The 22,391-nt window shown below is 41.4% G+C and overlaps 1 protein-coding gene and 1 long non-coding RNA gene across 2 annotated transcripts; one reads left to right on the forward strand and one right to left on the reverse strand.

Annotated features, from left to right (window-relative positions):
• The first annotated feature begins 6 nt into the window (after positions 1 to 6).
• Positions 7 to 9,227, forward strand: LOC103481127 (leucine-rich repeat-containing protein 4B-like). The gene is made up of 3 exons (XM_008436419.2): positions 7 to 256; positions 4,419 to 4,996; positions 5,102 to 9,227. The coding sequence occupies exons 2-3, from the start codon at positions 4,754 to 4,756 to the stop codon at positions 7,070 to 7,072; spliced, it is 2,214 nt and encodes a 737-aa protein (XP_008434641.1). The 5' UTR covers positions 7 to 256; positions 4,419 to 4,753; the 3' UTR covers positions 7,073 to 9,227.
• LOC108167287 (uncharacterized) lies at positions 263 to 17,783 on the reverse strand. The gene is made up of 3 exons (XR_001777648.1): positions 17,506 to 17,783; positions 11,669 to 11,711; positions 263 to 1,501 (listed from the first exon to the last, which is right to left on the reverse strand). It is a non-coding gene; the product is annotated as an uncharacterized LOC108167287 (long non-coding RNA).
• Positions 17,784 to 22,391: the final 4,608 nt, after the last annotated feature.

The raw sequence follows: 22,391 nt of genomic DNA on the forward strand, positions 1-22,391 counted from the left end.
TCCGTGCGTGTGTGTGTGTGGATTGTGTTCATCTTTAACCTGCCAGCACTGTAGCCCCCCTGCGTTGCGTTGGCGCTGCGGATCTAGCTGACAAGAACAAGAGCCAGCTCACAGCCGTGGAAACAAGCGAATCAATTTAGGGGAGAGACAGATAGCGAGGTTGTGGAGGGGGGGGAAAGGCACGATCGCAGAGGGGGCACGAAAGGGAGAGAGGGGACGCAGACATTACGCCGCATGCAGACGCCGAACATTAAAGGTATGTACCGTTTTAAGCTTTTCTTGGACGTTCAGGTAGAAAAGGGGCTGAAATGGTCGGCGTGTTGTGTTGTCATGTTTGTCTGCGAGGATGCCGAAGTCAGTCATCAGCTGGGGGGTGGGGGGGAAATACCCGAAAAGGTTAAAGATGCATAACATTTTTGGTAAATAATTAATAGGATTTGATCATCTAATGTAATCAAATGATACACTCCCTTATGTAAGCCCGCACCGGGCCTGTTTTTCTGCGAAAAAATTATTTTTAAAAATCCAGAATATTCATATAGTGGGTGCAGTCGTGTTGTCATTACCCCGAAGAGAGAATGGACGCAAGCCATTTTGTAATGCAGCATGTGCAGAATTAGGCCTATTCAGAATTTCAATTGCGTTCCCCGAGAAGGTGCGCCGCGCAGTGAGCGCAGCTGCAGATGAATAAGGCCATTCTGTGCTATTGTAAGGAGATATCAAGCTGGCGGCTATATGATGAGGTGAGATTGCAGATTAGGATGAGGACTGCAGGAGGAAGCGGTCAAGCTGATGCATTTTTATCACCGTTTTCCGGTGATTATTCTTCCACACCTCACGTGTAAGGAGGGAAAAATGTTGTCATCAGCCAAGAGACGAGAGAAAATGTTATTTTTTTATAATGTGGATGCTGGTGGAAAGGAGCCCCATCCTGCCTCGATTCCCACGTCCTGAATCAATCTAGCGTTGTCATAGTTACAGTAGATGATGTTGGCCCTGCTGCACCTGTGCAGCTTTGTGCTCTTCTCCATCATTTGTAAATACATGATATGTGACTGGTGGGTCTGAGCCTCTGTGTGTCTGATTTGCCTCTTTGCAGACCTGAAGGAGAAGCTCTGAGTGCAAACAGATGCTTATGATGATGTGATTGGGTTTGGAGTAGTTGGTCAGCAGCTTGGAGCTAATTTGTCTTTTCACGACCCAGCGCTCGCCTTCGGATCAGATCGAAGAATCAATATCTACATGGTTGCAATCTGCTCTTGACATGTTAAAACAGCCAAGTCCACGGAGGGGAATTCATCTGAGTGAAAGTGGGAAGAAAATCGCAGGGGTTGAGGATGAAGGCCGGGTTTTAATGGTCCTCAGTTGAGTTGAGGAGTGATGTAAATATTAAAGAACATCAGCGTGTGCTGCTGCTGCTGCTCTGGTGGAGTGGAAAATTTTAGGATGGCAGGTCAAGTCAACAGGTGTCCGTACAGTTTCATCCTCTGCCAGATGATTTCTGGTTCAAAAGACAGAAAAATAACAAAACTGAGCGAGTTTCTATGAAGGATTTATTTTATTACCATTTTCTATTATTGGAATTATTTTAGAACTAACAGGTACAAACTGTCACTGATTGGGGATTTTAGAACAGTTTTTATTTAATATATTGAGTGTCAGTAATGCTACCATGTCTGTGCCTCTAGTGACCACAGGGCCGGATTTAGGAGACGAGACGCCCCTGGGACAGAGTCGAACTCGGTGCCCTGTTGACATGGAAACGACACATGATAACGGCCACGTTTTTTGCAGTTTGATGTTCTACCTCTGAATATTTAGCTTCTCTCTGGGTACCCCAGCTTCCTCCCCCAGTCCAGAAACATGCATGTCAGGTTAACTGGTGTCTCTTCGTCTCCTTTAGAGGAAATTCAGAAGTTCATGGCTGTTTGTCCTGTACAGTACAGTAATCGGTCGAATTATATCTTAGCAGTCCACACAGAAAGTTGCTTAGAAACATTGCATTATTTCTGGAAACATCCAAAAAGGCCTGTAAAACGTAAAATACGTCGCCGTTTTTTTAAACACACCAGGCAGGAGACCTGGAGGATGTGGCTAAACTTCGCCGTCATGGCTGACGAGGGTTTTAGTTGAAGGTGTGACGTTGGCAAAGAATTTCACAATGATTTGATTTTCTACACAAAAATCTGACGGCTAAAACGCCGCACCAGAAATAAATCGTTCCTGTAAACCTTTGTAATGTTCGGCCCTGTCATTGTCAGCAAACAGATTTTTTTTCCCCTGGGAAAAGCTGGTGATCTGTAACTGGTTGATTATTAATAATGTTTTGATGCTTTCATGAGTCACTGTAACAATACAACAGCCATCCTGGATCCCTTGATCTGAAGAGATATTTTACCATTTTACCTTCATTCAGCCGTGTTAGATGTTATTATTACTAGAGGAGAGTAGGTGGAAAGATATGTAAATAACACCTTAATAACAAAACAATTTAATAGCGTGACGTTGAAATGTTATTAGTTATGGATGGGTGTACGTTTCTGTGTGTCAAAGAGAGGATGTGGGCTGTGCTCAGCGCCTGAAAGGGCCTATTTTTATCACGCTTTTCTATATGAGCTTTTATAAAACGCTGCTTTATCACTTCTGAGAACTATAATTTCAATAATGACTCATCTTGACTTCAACCTCAGACCTCATAGAGATGCCAGATCTGCTTCCTCTGCTCTTACTGAAGGCCAAGGTTCAGACTGATCAGATTTAGAGCCACTTCTCGTCTGCATCGGCACCATCTGACCAGAAGTCTCATTTTTTCGGTCTTCCATGGTAACAGATCAGGACTGAGGCAGATATCTGGTGATTTGGACCCAATAGGTGCTGCTGGTCTGTTTTGCAAAGCCTCATCGAGCTCGGCTAAACGCAGCAACGTTGAGCAGGGCGACTGGACAGTAAAAAACACAAGATGGTGAGTGAGCAGGTTGCCACAGCAACCGTGTTCCTAGGAGCGAATGCATCGCTGCTGCACAGGAAAGCAGATGCTGAGAACTGGCTATGTATGGATGCTGACGAAAGAAACCCAGTTTATTAAGGGAATTAGAAGCAGCGGCACAAACACACTTCTTTCAGACGGAACATGGATGATGAAAACCAGCGGCTCTTGGATACAAGCACCTTCTTGTTGACTTTATTCCACGGACGTTGCAGCCATGTGACCATTAAAGTCACAGTGTCAAGCATGAGGTGTTTGAGTAAACAACGAGCACTCTATCTATCGAATCATTACGGCACAAACAGCCCAGGGATTTCTAAATTTAGAGAGTCTGCTGATCCATTTCTGTTTGAAAATGTTTTCGTCACCCTTTTAACCACAAATGGCAATGACACAGTGCGGATTTGTAAACCCTCCCTTTTTAAATGCATAAAAATGTGATTTAAAAAAATCTTTTTACAATTTTTGTTTGAAAAATCTTTGGTATAGCATATAATATTCAACATATGCATTAAAGCAGCCGTCAGGTGTCAGTTATTACCCTCCAGTGTAATTAATGAGGCTGTGACAGTGTGTACTTTCTTGTTCCTACTGCTATATTCAGGTCCAGTGATTGATGAGTGTGTACAGTGGCACCACAAAGGAGGGACCGGGGGTGGGAACAGCCCCCCTATGAATTTACTGCTACCCTTTCCAGGCAAACTATTTTTACGGATGAATTTTATAAGCTTAAAGACCATGCTTTCTTTATAATATTCTTTTTTTATTTATCCTTCACGTCGCCTCTTTTTGAAAGCCAGGATCATGTGTTTGAAATTAAAAAATCCGAGTTTTATTTTATTAAACATTGGTGCTAATTTTTTTTTAAAACAGAGGTGTTCGAGTCCAGTCCTGGAGAGTTACTATCCTGGAACATTTAGATGTCCAAAACCAAAATTAAATGGTTGAAATCCCTCATCAGCAGGTTATTTAGTCCTGGTAGCAAAACGTCTGATTCATGAGTGTTTTAAAGCACGTAAGTTACAAAACAGTACTGGATTTGGGCACGCCGGTTTTATCAAATCAAATTAGTTGCAACATATCAACATGACAATAGGGCCTTACCTAGTATTTAATGGTTCAAACATTACATTAAAAAGCAACAACAGAAGGACATGGGATGAAAATGGAATCGAACCGAACCAAAATGTCAGCTCTGCCTAATCAATGCCTGAATAAAACTCCTGAAATTCTCTTATTGCTTCGTTGATTTGTTGAAATACAAACCATGACTTTGATGATTCAACATATAAAAAAATGGCTTCAAACCAGTGTGTGTCACCAAAAATAATATGCATTGATTTAAGCCAGGCTTTTTTAATTGTTGCACCTAGACTGATGTTCTGTGCACTTACTGTCTCTCTTTTCTTTCTGTTTCTCTTTCTTCCCACAGTAAGAAGCAACAGCCTCCGCAGTGACGGCTCGTTCTCAAGGACCTCTCCCTCCTAACTTGATAGCTACTTTTTTTGTGAATGTTATGGGAGCAGAAGTGCAGGACTTCTTTCAGTGAAATATCGAAAAATCAAGTCTGATTCCCAAGACAGTATGAGCAAAGTTAAGTAGGTAGCTTTACTTACCAATCGTTACTGTAACAGTTCAAGTTTTTGACTCTTCAACACAGAAAAAGTCAGATAAAACCATGAATGTCGAGAGAAGCACTTAACCTACCCTTTTTGGAGGTGACTAATCAATATTCCAGAATTAGGGGTGGGTCATGACTCAGTTGCCATGCGTCTTGTCATGGTGACCAGCCCCTGCACCCCTTTCCCCCTCCTCTGGTTGGTCCAGCTCCTGTTGTGGTTTCACCACCATGGACCCCAGCTGACAGAGGCGGCACCACCGTGCCCCAACCCCTGCACCTGTTCCAACCAGGCGAGCCGGGTCATCTGTACAAGGAAGAATTTGGATCAAATCCCAGACAGCATTTCAGAAAACACAAGATACCTCAATCTACAAGAGAACTCAATTCAGGTAAACATGGTTTGACCTTCAAAAGTCAAAGAATCAATAGTTTTGATTTCAATAATTCTGATGTTGCCACCATGTCTCCCTTTTTGTCTTCTTTGTTCACACAAGGTGATCAAGTCTGACACATTCAAGCATCTGCGGCATCTAGAAATTCTCCAGCTCTCCAAGAACCACATCCGGCAGATTGAGGTGGGAGCTTTCAATGGCCTCCCCAACCTCAACACGTTGGAGCTTTTTGACAACCGTCTTACAGTGGTACCAACTCAAGCTTTTGAGTACCTCAGCAAACTAAGAGAACTATGGCTACGAAACAACCCCATTGAGACACTGCCAGCCTTTGCTTTTAACCGAGTTCCCTCATTAAGACGTCTGGATCTGGGGGAACTCAGGAAGTTGGGTTTCATCTCAGAGGCTGCCTTCGAAGGTCTGGTAAATCTGCGTTTTTTGAATCTCGGCATGTGCGGCTTGAAGGACATCCCTAACCTTACCCCGCTTGTTCGACTTGAGGAGTTGGAGTTATCAGGGAATCAGCTGGGGATTGTCCGTCCTGGATCATTTCAGGGACTGGTGTCACTTCGAAAGCTTTGGCTGATGCACTCCAGAGTGACTATCATTGAACGCAATGCTTTTGACGACCTCAAGAACTTGGAGGAGCTCAACCTTTCCCATAATTCTCTGCATTCTCTGCCCCATGATCTGTTCACCCCTTTGCACCAGTTGGAGAGGGTACACCTCAACCATAATCCCTGGGTTTGCAACTGTGATGTCCTGTGGCTCAGCTGGTGGCTTAAAGAGACAGTTCCCAGCAACACCACGTGTTGTGCTCGTTGCCATGCCCCACCAGGTCTGAAAGGGAAGTACATTGGGGAACTGGATCAGACCCACTTTGTCTGCTATGCTCCGGTGATTGTGGAGCCGCCCACTGATCTGAATGTCACTGAAGGCATGGCCGCAGAGCTGAAATGCCGTACCGGAACCTCTATGACTTCTGTGAACTGGTTCACCCCAAACGGCACGCTGATGACCCACGGATCATACCGAGTTAGGATCTCAGTGCTTCATGACGGAACACTGAACTTCACAAATGTGACCGTGCAGGACACCGGGCAGTATACCTGCATGGTAACCAACTCCGCTGGGAATACCACTGCAACCGCTGTGCTCAACGTCTCCGCTTCTGATCCTAATAACAGCTACAGCTATTTCACCACTGTCACAGTTGAGTCGGTGGAGCCAAGAGAGGAGGAGAACTCAGCAAGACAGTATGTGAATGAGACCTTTGTTGGTTCCCCCAAGCCTCCTGGACGTGGAGGGGTAGTCGGTCTATCTAGCAGCACTATATCGCCATCTCTGTCTACTCTGTCGCCACTGTCACCCAGAACTACTGAAAATTCAGTGACTGTGTCTCTAATGGATGTAACTAACATTCCAGGCCTGGACGATGTAATGAAAACAACTAAGATCATCATTGGTTGCTTCGTCGCCATTACTTTTATGGCAGCTGTGATGCTGGTGGTCTTCTACAAACTCCGTAAGCAACACCAACTACACAAACACCACGGCCCTGCCAGAGCGATTGAGATTGTCAATGTCGAGGATGAAATTGGAGCTGGGGCTGGAAGTGGCATCTCTGGCGGTTCGACAATAAATTCTGGGACTGGTACGGAGGGAACCTTAAGAATACATCACCCGGAAGTAGTCAACCTTCCCAACATCGGTCGCACGGATACCCTAAACCATTACTACAAGACACATCATTTCAACAACAATGTGATGGGTCTCAGTATCACCGAGGGGATGGGACCAGGTGGAATCCTCAACAGCAAGAACCAACACGGCCAGGACAACCCCATCTCCTGCACATCAGTCCCAATCTCTACATCAAATTTGCTCTCTGCATCAGGCAACGGCACCAACACCAGCTCCATGTCCCCACCGCTGCCGATGTCTCTCCCCATGCCAACTATGGGTTTACATGGATCGATCAAGGGTTTCATGGGCCAAAACCAGAACCCCCAAATGGAGCCGCTGCTCTTCAAGGGGAGCTCCAAGGAAAACGTCCAAGAGACCCAGATCTAAAAACAAAAGCGAGTGAAGAGAGGGAGAGCGGGCAGGACTCAAAGACAGAGAGGGAATTGATGTCGGGTTAACGTGTGGAATGATAAGACACTAGAGCGCATTGACTTTACACCAGGAGAGAGGATAGACTGACACGGCAATACACAAACACATAGACTTATCCGTGACGGTGTACTGAGCCAAGGATTACCACAATGGCCCAACTGTGTTTGTAGAAGCGACCATGGCCATGGAGATCAAGGAGTGACCATTGCTACAATGTAAATCTGTGCCAAAGCAAATGTTTTTTGCAGTTTCTACAAGCTGTATTCTCGTAGGAAAAAAGAGACAAACTAGTCTGTCAGAGTAATTCAGTTCCCCAATTGTTGTTGGCCAGCAGAGACAAAAGATACGCACAGCACTTACCACACTGCAGAATGGAGATGTTTCAGAGTAAAATACAAGAGACATTTTTCTTCCACAAAAAAAAATACATGAGAAACACTCTCTCAAGTGACTCAACAGACTCCCTCAAGGTGAAAATTATGTAGGCATAATAGATGGACAAAAAGGTACAGTGCAGTACAAACTACTGTGAAAAATCCACAAATAATATAAATATATTTTCATCTAAATATGTATCATTGCAGACTCCAATGCAGACATATTTTGGGACGGATGTATAAGCCGGTATAGTTTGTTTCTTCTTTGTGAATAATCAGGGGCGGTGACAGGTGGACGTTTGTTATGTTTTAAATTTGGCTACTTCTCAGAAACATAAGGGCTCAATTGCAACACTCATTGTGAATCTTTCAATTGGCTTTCGTGACCATTTAGGTTGTAGAACGGCAAACGCAGATCTCCGTTTGACAAATTTTCATCTGTTGTTTCAGTAATAATAATCATTACGATCTTTTTTGTGTTTTGAGAGTGTATTATGTATTTTGTAAAAGCCAGCTATGTGGTATTTGAACTGGTAAATTCTGACACTTAAATGCCAGCGGCGAATGATGGTAAAAATGCTGTTTCACCAATATGATAAATTAATCCTGTATGGATAAAAATAAAGTATCGACATTGTGTTATTTGAATCCGATCAGTAGCCGGATGATTGCTTTTAGGCTGGAATTTGATACGACCTCTGTTCTCATGCAGCAAAATGCTGCCATGATGATGATTAGACATCTTCAGCAGCATTTAAGAAAAGGGATTACGCATCCATATTAGGATGATTGGAGTGAGTGAAAAATGTACAGTATATTAATAAATAATGTCTGGTTGTATGACAATTGTAAGATCCACATTTTTACAGTGTAACTTTCATATGTTAAATGCCATTTACGCTTCTTGCGTTTCAACTCTGTATTACTTTATTTTTGTTAGTTTGATATACTGTGTACAGTTGTCTAGCCATGTGTCATTACGTGTGAAATAAATCAATCATATATTGGGTTGTGGCGGGTCAATATGGCAACCACACGAGTAAGAACTGAGACGTTATGAAGTCCCTCCTGCGCTAAACCTGGATTGAATGTATGGGTTGTGGTTTAGCCATTAGTCACCCTGGTAATGATAGGGGCCATCTGTTTTGTAACGCTGTTCAGACAGGCTTTTAGTCATTCTCCCATACATGGTCACAGACGCTACTGGTTCTGGAAAATAAACATTTCTATGAAGGCGGTTTAGTCTGAAATTAGTCAGCTTGCTTTTCCCATGATCATTTGTTTTTTTGTTTTTGTTTTGTCAGGTTACTGTTCTGGTGATTATGAATGAAAGAAAGATTGAAGACATCAATAAAATATATGCTTACATTGTTAAACAGGAACTAAATGTTTGTTGCAATTGAGCTCAAATTGAACTGGTGACCATTCAGTCCAGAGCTCCGTCGACACATTTGTGGCTTTTTTTGCACCCCTCCCTTGGAAATAGTGTTTTTAGCTAACAATGTACTTTCAGAAGCATAAGCTTTCAGTTTTTTATGTTATCTGGAAAAAAAAAACCTTTACTAACTGTAACAGGACATAAGAGGTCATAGTAATAATGATGATGATGCTAAAATGGGACATTTGTATGTCTAATATAAGTGATGGATTTCTGCCATAGAGGTTTTGAAAAGAACATCTTCAATGCCAGTGTACTCTTTGCTCTAAAATATCTTTAAAGATCTGTGAATTCCCATCTGCTTCTGTGAAATAACTGATCACTTCTGGTAGACTTGGATTTTTTTTTTTTTTTTTACGTTTACAGGTGCAAAAAATATCAGAATATCAACAACAATGGTATATTTTTAGAAGGTCAGCTCAAAAAGTAAAGTCCGTACATAGATTCATTACACAGAGAGATATATGTCAAGCATTTTTGTAATTATGGCTTACAGCTAATGAAATCCGCAAATTTAGCTTTTTGAACATGTAAATAACGAAACCAGCAAAGAAAGAGGTTAAAACTGAGCATGTTGTAGCCCACAGATCCAAAGGGAAAAGTCCAATACTCCAATCATTTATTAATGGAAAGTTGAGTGGAAGGAAGAAGTCCAGAAGAAAATGGTGTTCAAGCAACAGGACAACCTAATAAACATGAACATCTCTTCAGAACCACAGGCTGATCACCTCCAGATCACGTCGCACTGATGCTGTAATTCATGCAAAAGGAGCCCAGACCAAGATGCTGCGGTTAAAGTCCAGTTCTTATCGGTCTAACATCCATTTTTAAATAAGAAACAGAATTTTTGGTTTTCATTAGCTGTGGGCCATAACCATGAAAAGCAACAGTCAAATGCTTACACTATATCCCACTGAATGTAATTATTCGATATAAAACCCAAGTTTCATTTTTTAATTGAGTAAATGAAATAGATTAACTTTTCAGCAACATTCTAATTTACTGACATGCACCTGTTATTATGCGATCGTATCATCAGATCAGAGAGTTGACCCAATGAGAAACGAAGAGGATTTAAAAACCAGGGTTTCGTTTCTCAGGCGTATTTTTATCTGAATGTTTCAGATAAACATTTTAATATTACGGCCTGAGATGAGCTGTTATCATCTGTGACAATGACGGTTATCGATATTCTTACGTTTGGAAGAACAATGCAGACTGCTTGAATTTTAGCTAACATGTGACTCTTAATCAAGAACCAAATAATGATATACAGACATGAACATGTTTCTAGTTTCCTCTGGTAAAGATGTGCAAAAGCCTTAAAGTAAATAAAATGTTCATTGCGGTACCAACGCCACCATGAAAAACTGAGAAAAATACAAAAATCAGTGGCAGCCCTGGCAATCATTTTAAAATAAAAATACAACTGAAGTCATTGTAGAATTCGTCATTTTAACTTAGTTGATTTCTAATTTGTGTTCCATGATGTTCAGTCTTGCAGGCTTAGAGAAATACGACACATTAATCCAACCATCACTGATGTGAAATTTGCTTCCCTCTGCTGGGGCTTTAACTGGAACCGTGTGGTCAGATGAGAACAGGGGCCTTTTCACATCAAAAAATTTAAAAAAATCTGGCTCAACCACTGGCTAGGATCGCAAAACCTAAATCCATCTGTGTCAGCTGGTTTCCTCAGAATCAAAACGAATGCAAGTGAAACCTCAGAGTCATGCAAACGTGGATTTCTTTGCATTTTTTTTTGTGTGTGTGTGTATTTATATTATGTTTTAAATGAGAAATTGAGTTTCCAGGTGGACCAGAGTCTGGTTGTTTGGTCCAAGTTAAACTTTCACATCAGACTATTCGAGGAAACCGTCCGTTTAAATTGGACCTCACTGTAAAAACACAAAATCTTACCATGTATCTTTGGTCTAGTTTCTAGTGCAGATGTCTTGGAGACAGACTAACTTAAAAGAAACTTTTCTGCAAGATACACACACTTGTTTAAGTAAAACATTCCTTAATGTTGATGAAAAAAGTATTTGTTCCATTGGCACATAAATTAACTGGGAAAAATGTCTTGTTAGAAGTGAAATAATCTGCCAGTGGAACTAGAACTGGGTTGCTAGGTAACGGCTTGGCTGGGGTTGCTAGGTAACGGCGTCAGAGGAACTACATCCTTTTCAACAATATTAAGGAGTTATGTACTTAAAACAAGCCTCTATATCTACTTCTAAGTTAGTTTTGTCTTATTTCATGTGTACTGAGATATTTGCACTAGAAACTAGACCAGAAATACTTGGTAAGGTTTTGTGTTTTGCAGTGTAGCAACAAGAACTTCGCAGGTTTCAGGAGAAACAAAAAGGTGGCGACTGTTGGAAAAGCAGCTGATACACACTGCCAAGTACGGTGGAGGATCTGTCAGGCTGCGGGCTCGGTTCTCCTCCAGGAAACTCTGCTGCCATGATTTTCTTAACGTGGATAAAAACACTCCAATTAAAGGCAGAGTTTTTCAAACTTGCAGCAATGAAACAGGAATTTATTTAGCGGCTTTTTACACATCTTTACCAGGGATGAAAACCAATTTCTGCATTTTTGAGCAGCTCTGGTTACAGATGAGGTATTGAGGCTCCAGTAGTCACTTAAACTAGATGATTTAGTTCAGATATTTATTGGTCTGGTGAGGAAAAACGTATTAAAATTGTTTTCTGCAAGAAAAGAAAATGGACTGACCTTTAATTCCTGTGAAGGTAAGCTGCTCCGTTTCATAAAATCTCTAAAAAAAAACCAAAAACATCTGGTTTGAATTGCTTTTGAGGAAAAAAACTAAATAGAACGATGCTTTCTTCTAACCAACTGCAGGATTTAATTGCTTTAAAGCTTCCAGCTGTTGCCTGTTTCTGGTAGCAACGTCAGTTTGGGTTGTTATAACTCAACATAAAATGTTTGTTTTTTTTTAAATCAGAGCCTCATGCAGGTGAAAACACACGGTGGACGACTGCAGCGTCTTCAGGTCTGTCAAAATTGAGACGCGTTGTCCTCGCACCTCGGTGACTGACAGGCTAATTATTTCACCGCTTCCCTCAATTTTCCGCCAGCCATAAGAAGTTATTCAGCAATTAGAAACATATGCCGCTTTAATTCATTGTTGTGATTTCATCCTGCAGAAAAATCGCTTCTAACTAAACAGGAAACAAGCTGACAAGGTCAAAGTGACGAATGACGTCTCATATAAGTTACTGCTGCAAGTTTTATTGTGAAAAATTAGTTTTATTTAATTTTTCTCACTAGATTACATTTTGTACCAGGAGAAATTCCTGCTTATTGAAACAAGGCTGGAGAGAATTGTTCCCTTACTATAAATATCTACATTTAGTTGCTTTGTTTTAGCATAAATCTATAAATATCCATTGTTTTGTTGTGGTTAGGATGATAATCATCACTCTAATCTTAGATAACAGGAGACAGATTATCTGAGTAACTCATTAAAAGGGGTCAGAGAAAAAAAAAAAAAAAGCTCATATTGTTTTAACAAAACCAGCAAAACATTAATACATCCCATAATCACTAGAGCGTGGCAGCTGCTTTAATGGATCAAATGGTCTGTCATGTTACATTAGCATAATTGCACAGTAACCTGCACTGCTATTTTTATTAATGTTGTGAATGTGCCAAATAGGTGATGTGTGATGCAGTCAGACAAACGCAGGCAGATATTTCCCATGGAAGACGGACGGAAACGTTTCTCCGGCCTCCCATTTCCGCTCTTTTTCTCTGAAAAGGCCGACATAATGGAGCTGGAGTGCTTCGCCTGGCGTGTTTTTATCCTGCTCCGTATTATAACGTATTTGGAAGCCCCCCGGAGGTGAGGCGAATCTGCGCAGACTTTCACAGATGTCCACTTTGGAGGCCGCATTACAAAACAACTTCAAGGGATTTGTGTCATAAGCATTGCATCAGCCGTGGACCATAACCATAAATTTAATATGTTTAGATAAAACGTTTGGGCCCTACAGCTGGTAGATTGACTTTGAAATATCTGAGGGGACGCTGTGAAGTCATTTTCTTGAATGTAATTGTCCTTGGCTTGTACTCTGGTCTCTGGAGAACCTCCCACCCACGAGACGACTCAATGTTCAGAGGCCGGCATGCGACGAAGCTGGAGAACTTCAGAGAGCTTCAGTAGGTTTTTGATTTTCTTAAGATACTAGAGAGAAAATACGGTTGAAAGGTGACAAAAAAAGTGAATTCTTTTAAAGGGAAGTTCTGCGATTTTTGATGTGGTTTGGTTCTACACCCAGGGTGGCACGAACCGGGAGGCAGTAGTGTTAAAATAATCAACCTCAGATTGAAATTAACATGAAAAAGGAGAAAATGTATTTTATTTAAGATTCATTCACACCAGTCCTGTTTGATCTGCCGTAATTTAAGTTCGCTTTGTTTGTTTAGGAGGTCAAAGTTCATTTATTGAGGTGTGAATGCGTAATCAAACTCTGATGTGAATTAAAAAAAACCAAACTCTGGTCCGTACAAACCTCCGTCTCGGTTCGGTTAGAGTGAACTTTGATGAGGATCGGATGCATATGAACACAAAGTAGACCGGAGAGCGCTCCAAAAGCAGGAAGTGGACTAGAGCGCAGGGCATTCTGGGTAAAAACAACCAAAACAAACACACCACTCTAGGGCTAGCAGAAGAAATGGCTCATGTTTTTTTTTAACCAAACACAAAAGAGAAATCCTACAACCGCTAAAATCTGACACCATTTCACTAAGAGGAAAATTGTGCTCAGTTTCCTCTTTAGAGGGTTTTGTGCTGTTTTCTTCAGTGGTTCTTGGTGCAGCGCCCCCACAGGCGAGGAGGGGAACAAGCTACTCAAATGGTTTGGACATTTTGACACAGAGCAGCACAACACAGCAACTGAAAATATAGCAAATTCTGCAATTTTGTTCCCAATTGAACCAAATCTATCAGATTATCAGGTGTCAAAACAATCGTAATTTCGTTTTATAAAGCACAAAGGTAAAATCCAACAAAGATATCTTTTATTTGTTTTTTGCACAGAGGCACAGTTGCTCTCCTTTCTACAAACTTTGCACAAGAGACCATTACTGAAAATGACTTTACAGAACCTAACTCAGTCCTCACTTTCCTGCATTTAAACAGGCTTTTATTCATGTGAAGTCCTGCGACCCAACAGTGTTTGTGCAGCACAACTGAGATCATTAATATGCACTAAGAGTGAAGCGCTAAAGGCAAACACATTTTATGCTTTCGCGTCAAACGAGCAACGATGGAATTTTTAAAAACCCAGTTTTATCCCCTGCAGCAGGACAAACCTGTAATCCACTGGAGGTGGATTTAATAACACAAATCCCCCCAAGGAGTGTCAGCCCCTTCTGTTTGGTAGAACGAGGAGGAGAGTTTGATCTGTTTGCCGACTGCAGCATCCTCCCAGAAGATGCGCTGCTCCCTTCGCTCGGCGTCGGTACAGTCGCTCTCCACAGTTTCGCCGCGCCTGAACAATCGTCTCCTCTTCCCGGCGCTGTCTTTGCCTTCAGTTTCAATAAACCTCCCAGCTGTGTGTTTCTCCAGGGATTCCCCTGGCTCCTCTGGCCCAAGACAGACTGCAGAGTCTGTGGGGAACTTGACACAACATAAACTCTGCTGTGAAGCAGAGGTGTCACAGTCTGGGGGCCGCGTCGAGGAACCGGGAAGAGTGCAAAAGCCTTTTTCTGTTGTTTTTTTTTTTTCTTTTTTCCTTTGATGCCAACAAGAGAATGGGGCGTTTAATGCTGCTGCAGTCTGCAGTCCTGGAAGGAAACAAAGTAAAGACGCCTTGGCATCTCTGATATGATGAGAGACGAAATGAAAGATAGACTCCCACAGAAACGCTCACTGGCATGGAGAGTTTACGGCAAATACAGCAGCGATCCAGCTGAGTTTTATTTCTGGAAGGAAGACAGTATCTTACTATCTTGGTGAATTATTGATATCCATTATTCTTGTCTTTTATTTTATAAATCATGAAGTGTTTTCCTTCCAAAACATTTTATACCATCACAACTTCAAATTTCAGGGTAATATTTTGGGATCTTATGCGAGTAAAACACAAACCGGAGCATAAATGTTTCGTTGCCTGAAAATAAGATGTGCTTTTCATTTTTACAAATTAATATCTACTCATTTAAATGTAGCCCCTATGATAGATTACAGCTAGGTAAAGTAAGGTAGTTTACTTATGTAGCACATTTTCAGCAACAAGGAGTTCAAAGTCTTTTACATGAATCAGATGAAATACAAACAGAACCAAAAGAAAGACAAAAAGGTAAAAGTCTAATAAGAACAAGCAGTCCATAATCTATAAACTAGTCAGAGTTTCTCTGGATTCTTGTTCTGATAAAACTAAATGTTGATTCCAGATGTTGGGTTTTTAAGTAGATGGTACTTTCTAAGTTTGTTCTACAGTTGATAAATTACCAGGAGTTTCTCTACGTCTTGCTCCGAAAAGTTGACACTAAATTTTGGTCTAAAGTAAGACTAAAAACTTTTTTGTAATAAAGTAATAAAAAAGTACAACTCCACAATTTCTAAAAGTCACAAAAAAAAACTAAAATCAAGCAAATAAAGTTGCTGAATTTATTATTTTATTGTTTTTCTTATAAATATCCACCAAAAAACTCATGTCAGATGAATCCCAGAAAATGGCTAGAAAAAAAATTAAATAAAATTGAATTTTCACGTTTTTTGTATAAAATGTCAAATATTACTCTAAAAAATTCTCAGTTTTTTTGGTGGAAGTTTACTACTAATTAAATTTTTTTTATCTACAGTGACCCTAAAATGCCGTCATAGATTTTGCACGGTTGCCGTTTAAAACCATTTATTTTCAGTAAAAAGAAGGGGATTTCTGTCGCTTTCTTTCAAAACATTTTCTATATTTAGTCATGTTGAATAAAACCTGCATCATTTCACTTAAAGTCTATGCATAAACACGGTTTTACCTTTTGCTGAAACTCTGCTATAAAAAGACAAACACTTTGTGTTGTACTTTACATTTTCCAATGTAATAAAATTACAAATTAAAAGTCTCCATCTGCATCAACTGACCAAATTTGTACCATTTTCGAATTGCAGCTGGGGTCCGCACAAAGTGACCCAAGGGCGCATTTTGGACACCCCTGGTCTAAAGTTACTATGTGAAAGTTTGAAACCCTATCAGAAAGGAGTTTTTTTAGCTGCATTTATTAATTAAGGCTAAAACACCTCCTCTGATGCAGACTCCAAACGAAATCCTGCCACTGAAAGTAACAATTAGTGGGAGGAGTTGGTTTTATAACTGCCAAAGGAAGTACGGCTCTCAGATATAGAGAGAAAGTGTTTCGCCTAAAGTAGTGGAAGTTATTTAAGGTAATTAGTTTCCTATTAATATTTCCTTTCCAGCCAACATAACAAACAGACAGCATGTATTTACTGGAAGGAGGTATGTAGCAAATTGTTCCCCAGTGCATCCCCTCCTACACACGCCGCACTCTTCAGGCTCTGCGCTCATGTTTTTATTAGATTATTACACTTACTTGAGTATCGATTTACCATAACAGCAGATGGGAGGTAATGTTTTTACTTTTGCCTGGTAAATGTTGTGGCACTTTTTGCTTTTAATGGCGCCATGAATTATGCAGAGACTTTTACCCCACTTATCTTCTCGATGCCTCAGTGGCAATCATAGCATCAGCTCTGGCACGAGTCGTTACAGGGACGAAATATGAAGCTGCAGTTCAGCTTGACGACTCGCTCCGAACAGAGAAATGCAGGCTGGATGTGCACAATAGTGAAGAGATTATGCAGCTCTTATGATTTGTGTCAGCAGAAGAAAACATATTTGCAACACCTTCCTGCTAAACAATTCTGAAGAAATTACTTTTATACCTGAGCTGCTTGGGTCAATGCAAAGTTTAAAATAATATAAAGAAACCAGAAAAAGTTTGCTTGGATCTGATGGGGTCCAGTCTGGGAAGGTGACAGAGAGCGCACGTTACGCTACTGACGCTTTGCAACTACGTCACGAAATCATTCGAGGCGCCATGATGGACGCCGGAAATGAAGGACGAGAGCCACTGAAATAGTTTTCCCAAGTTGTTTTTGCCAGTTTATTCATGACTTCTACTTGTTCCAGTCACGCTAATTTGTCTCTGGACGTAACTCACCTGGTTGAAGCTCATAAACGGCGGGATTTACAAAAGTTTGAAACAGCTAGCTTAGAAACCGACCCGTACCTCCTCCCTCCTGACGTGTTGATAAAATTACTGACTCTACTTGAATTCACACCACATGATTTATATAACTGTGTCATAAACAGCGTTTCCCTTTACACCGGAGCAACATAAAAACGTACAAAAGAGGAGATGCTAACCAGTTGTTTTTTTTCCATACATGCTAGGCTACATGACGGTGCGGCACTGTCTCCATGGTTACCAATGGTTAGACACGTACCTTCTCCATAACTCAATGTTTTATATCGTCCTAGTCATACATGCATACATATAAAGTATATAAACGTTAGTCTTCTTACCTTGTGAAAAGTGCTCCGGGATTACACCGAGGACTGACAGTCATTATTCACTCATCGTCATTATTATTCATTCATTATTCCATCGCTGCCGTATCTTTACTCATTAAAAGTTAAATGGCAAGTTTGGTTTTCATCCTTGTCTGTTTGTGCAGCCGACCGCGCAGCATCCTATGACAATTTTTAAAGTGAGATCAACTAAATAGAAGCGATATTAGGTTACAGATGCCTGTTTTCAGACTAGCTTTAAAGGCGCGCTTTGGTTGTTTTGGTCTGTCATGGCGGAGTGGGCGGAGTTCTGGAGAGAATGACGTCACGCGCAAAGGGTCAACAGTCAAAGAACGATTTATACCTGAAAAGTGTTAACTTTAAAGTTTCAGATAATCAAAAATATTTTTTTTTCAAACCTGGGAAAACATACTGTTTTTAAATGATATTTTATTTAGTAAGGAAAAAAAGTTGCTTTTTATCAAACCAAACGGTTTGATAAAAAGTGATTTTCCTGTTTGTTAAATCAAAAATTCACTGATTAACCACCTTTATTTTACAAGTCACATGCAGATTACTGCCAGAAATCACTTAAGCAGAACCTGACATCACAAAGTAGACTGAAAGATCTCAAAAATCGTACATCATAACCCAAAATAAAGATGTTCAAGAACAGATGACAAAGTCTCTGACATCAAGCTGGAAACCATTTCCAGGGCTTTGGTACGGCAGTGAAGGAAGCTATTATCCACAAATGGAGAATAAAGCACCAAAATGACTCCAATAGGACATCCAGTACTCAACCAGCGGCTCACAAAAAGACAAAGAACAACATTTAAAAGCTGCAGACCTCCCTTGTCTCAGGCCCGTTTTTATGATTCAGCAATAAGAAAGAGAATGAGCAAAAATGGCCTCCAACAGGAATCCCAAGGTCATGCACCAACTCACCACTGCTGACCAAAAGCACCACAAAGAACCTTTCCAAAATGTCACATTTGTTTGAGCAGGACTCAAACGAGAGCGTAATGGAAAGCAAAGTCTTCAATAAAAAAGAAACAAAGAATAAAACAAATGCAACTGGAGAATGAGATGAGAACCAGAAGAGCTAATCACAGGTGAGTTGGTGCAGCTGAGGAAGGGAGCAGAGTGGCAGACTGAGGGAAACAAAAGAGAGAAAACTGAAGGGAAAAATCTGAAACCGACATAAACAATAAACAAAAARAATATGCAACCTAACAAAAGAAATAAACTAAGGTGGAACAAAGCAGGGATCATGTTAGAGATTTTTTGGTATTATCATTTTGTTATTACTTTAGTTCATATTCAGTCTAATGTTCAGTTTAAAGTGTTCTTTCTTCTGTGTGACCTGGAGGCCCCATCTGCCTGTTTGTCTTCATGTGAAACAGTTAACTGTGTGTTTCTCAGACCTTAAATTACGTTTCCACAGGTGCCTTCTTATCAACCGGAATACTCCCTATTTTAGAAACTGCCTGTGTGCAGTAATAAATTATCTCTGTTGTCTTCTTTAGCTATCCTCCCTGTTTGTGCTTGATAATAAAAGACAAGCTGTAACCAAAGGTCTTCAGACGCTCAGTGAACGGCTTGGAGGAGCAGTTTGCTGAGTCTTCTCCTTTTGCAAAAGCTTGGTCATAAAATTCATATACGTTGTCTGTGGTTCTTTTATTGAAGGTTTGAGAAAAATACCTATCAGATCACAGAACAGAAACACAAATTAAACTAAAAAGTCCAAACACCTCAGGATCATAAGACATATAAAAAATTAAAAAAAAAACTCGATGATCCTCAAAACCTGGGAAAATATTCTGTGGACTAATGAGTCCAAAGTATAACAACAAACTGATGCAGCAGATAAATGTTGCCAACCAATTAGTAATAAATACATTTTGTATTAAGCTATCTTTGGATATCGGTAAGAGGCCAAATACTTCTTCACTACTGTAAATACTTACAACATAGTTCAGGAAGTCAGGTAACAAAGGTGCATTTCTGAGCCAAAAATGCTGAGATTTAAGTTGAGACAGGCAGATTTAACTTGTACAAGCTATCAGAAATAAAAGTTATTAATGAAGCTATTAACTGATTGTTCGTAGATAATGTAGGTCTTAAATGATTCTAAAAGGTTTTAAAATTAACTTTCTGAAACAAGTAAAACCCAGAATATGTTGATTTTGTGTTTAGTTGTTTAATAAATTAACTGGCATATTTTACAGTGTAGACTTTAAAACCAATTATATTAGTGCATAAATTCATTTGGTACAATGAATCAGTAGAGTGCTTTTGGGACTTTTTTCCTCAGGCTACTTATTTTTATTCTAAGCTTTTGTTTATGTCAACATGTTTGTGTTACATGCTCAGTTTAAAATGTAAATGAATGAAATAAATCAATTCAGATGAAAAACATCCTGTGTCCAGGCAGTCCTTCATGTTTGTTTCCTTTTTGGTCCCATCCTGCATGAATATATTGACATAAAGAGCTGATATTCCTGCCAAGAGGCATTAATGCCAATTGACAGGCAGCAGAAAACTTATGGAAACTAAAGGTGTTAAGTCTCCTTCTTTGTCTGCTTTATGATGATGATAAAACCTTTCACTTCAGTCTGAATCTGGTTTTTGCACAGCTTGTTAGGCCCAACAAATGTGGAGAAAGTCGGAGAGAAGAGGACATGGGGGGCTCCTTGCAGAGCACGTGACTTTTATGGCCTGCTTTGCATCCTTCGATGTTGAGGGRAAACAGTTTTATTCTAATGGCTTACGATATATATGAGGAGATAATGAGATTGTGTTGGGTCCTGACAGAAGAGGATGATGACATCAATATGAAACAGCTCTGGTCTCCTCAATGGTCTCCGTGTGCATTCTGCGCTGATTTATCTGCGTCCTGTGGGCCATTGGACTCATTGCGGCGGCTTAGGCTGATTGAATCACTGCAAAATAAGAAGGTCGCCATTCAGCTCCAAACTGCCCATTTCTACAGAGATGCGCCCGGTAGGAGGAGTCTCGTCTGTGTCCTTTTCGCTCATGATGCTCAGGAAACGAGTGAAGCTGCATGTTCTGCAGAGAAGGAACGGTTCTCTTCCTCGCTGGAAAGTGTTGCGAGAAGAGCATGTGTGCCATGTGAGTTTGCGCCTTGCCTGGTGCAAAGAGGAAGGGGGTTTCACTAACACTGCTGCTACCATTAGCCTTAGCTTTGCTCACACATCTCCTCATCTCAGGCTGCCTCTATCCCCCCAGCCCACCCCGTCCTCCTTCCTCCATCCCCACCTTCTCACCACAACCTCCACCACGTCTCCATCCTCCCCCTGCTCCTCCTCCTCCTCCTCCCTGCCTGGCTGCATCCTCTCTTTCCTGTTCTTGCTGCAGTGTTGCTATAGCAGCGGAGAAATGTGGGAATACCTCTGTCCTTCAGAGCGCTGGAGAGGGGGAGATAGCAGCAGAGAGGAAGGATGGTAGACAAACAGAGGTGAAGGTGGATGGAGGAAGAGAAAAGATGGAGGGAGGGAAGACAGCTTCCAATGGGCGCCACTTCTTCTTCTTCTTGCTCTGCCCCCACATAAAGGGCGCCCTCGCATTGATATTCTGTCCCTGCAATGAAGAAGACGCCACAGTTGTCATGCTTGGAGGGCTGTTTGTGTGTGTGTGTGTGTGTGTGTGTGTGCGTGTGTGTGTGGGTTTCGACTGAGACGGCACTGTCGCACGGCCGTGGCGTAGCTTCACGCCGGGCCTTTACGCACATCATTTGTTCGGCGATCCACGCGTTTCTGGATGTCTCCATTTGTAGTGAGGCTGCAGTTTCCATGACAACACCCAGACTAAAATAGCACCCCCCACAGCTCGCTCCTCCTTCCCCCCCCCTCCTCCACTCCTCCTCTACCTCTCTCCTCCTCGGCACTCAGAACCGTTCACGTCTGATCCCGGGCCGCAGTCTTTTTGGGCCCGTCACACGCAGGACGGAGGGACGCGTGTCGACTTTGAAACACACGCGCACACACACACACACCTCTGCCCACATCTTATCTCCCGCTTTGCAGTCTCTCCGTCAACATGCATCAACCTCTGGGTCGCCATGACAACCGTCTTGAAATGACTACAATTATTTTATCCATGATCAAAAACAAACATAAACATAACAGCCGCTTGAGGGACAGGAAGGAGAAAGACGGATGTGATTTTGGGTTGAGTTTGTTCTCTGGAAAAGGGAACACACTCCTTCTGTGACCCTTCAGTGAACTTGTGTTTATGAAGATATATATTTTTTCCTTTTGCGTCTAAGCTATGATATGGGGTGTGTGTCTTCATGTACCATATGGGGATCTGCAGCCAGTGTTAGTGTGAACCTGTATGTCGCCTCCTGGATGGTGCAGGTGGACTCACTGACCCAGTGGTACCAGTGTTCGGCTTTGCAAGGCCAACCAGTGTCACCCTCCACGTTTTTGTGTGCGCACTTGCCAGCGAGGGGATTACTGTGCACTGCTGCGACAGAGAGAAAAATAGTCAGGCAGATGGACATAGTGAGAGCTGTACAGTAAAGACCCACGTTAAAATGAAGCACAACTTGGCTGTTCCCTGTTTGGACCCACGTTCACTTTCAGATCTGCTTTAATTCATCACAACAAAGATTCAACTAGGTGTCAGAAACATTCCTAAAGGATTCGGGGCTGTAATGAAACAAACGGTAAACATCCATGACGCAAATCTCCGTTTCCAGCAGACCCAAAGGTGTTGTACATAGATGTAGAGGCAGTGGAGTGCAGTAAAGTCAAAGTTGTGTTCAAGAAACCAACAGATGAGTCCACCGCGGTTTAGTAGTTTAAAATACTGTTTCTCAAAATGGGGTCCGTACATTTTCAGATTGTCTGCCAGTCAAATTCATCGAGCTGCTT

Source organism: Poecilia reticulata, linkage group LG19 (assembly GCF_000633615.1).
Source record: "Poecilia reticulata strain Guanapo linkage group LG19, Guppy_female_1.0+MT, whole genome shotgun sequence".
Classification (NCBI taxonomy): Eukaryota; Metazoa; Chordata; class Actinopteri; order Cyprinodontiformes; family Poeciliidae; genus Poecilia; species Poecilia reticulata.

Excerpts from the sequence above, each read along its gene's own strand:
- LOC103481127 (XM_008436419.2), top strand. The coding sequence starts at position 4,754 with ATGCGTCTTGTCATGGTGACCAGCCCCTGCACCCCTTTCCCCCTCCTC. Across the intron at positions 4,997-5,101 it reads TACAAGAGAACTCAATTCAG|GTGATCAAGTCTGACACATT; the intron begins GTAAACATGGTT and ends TGTTCACACAAG.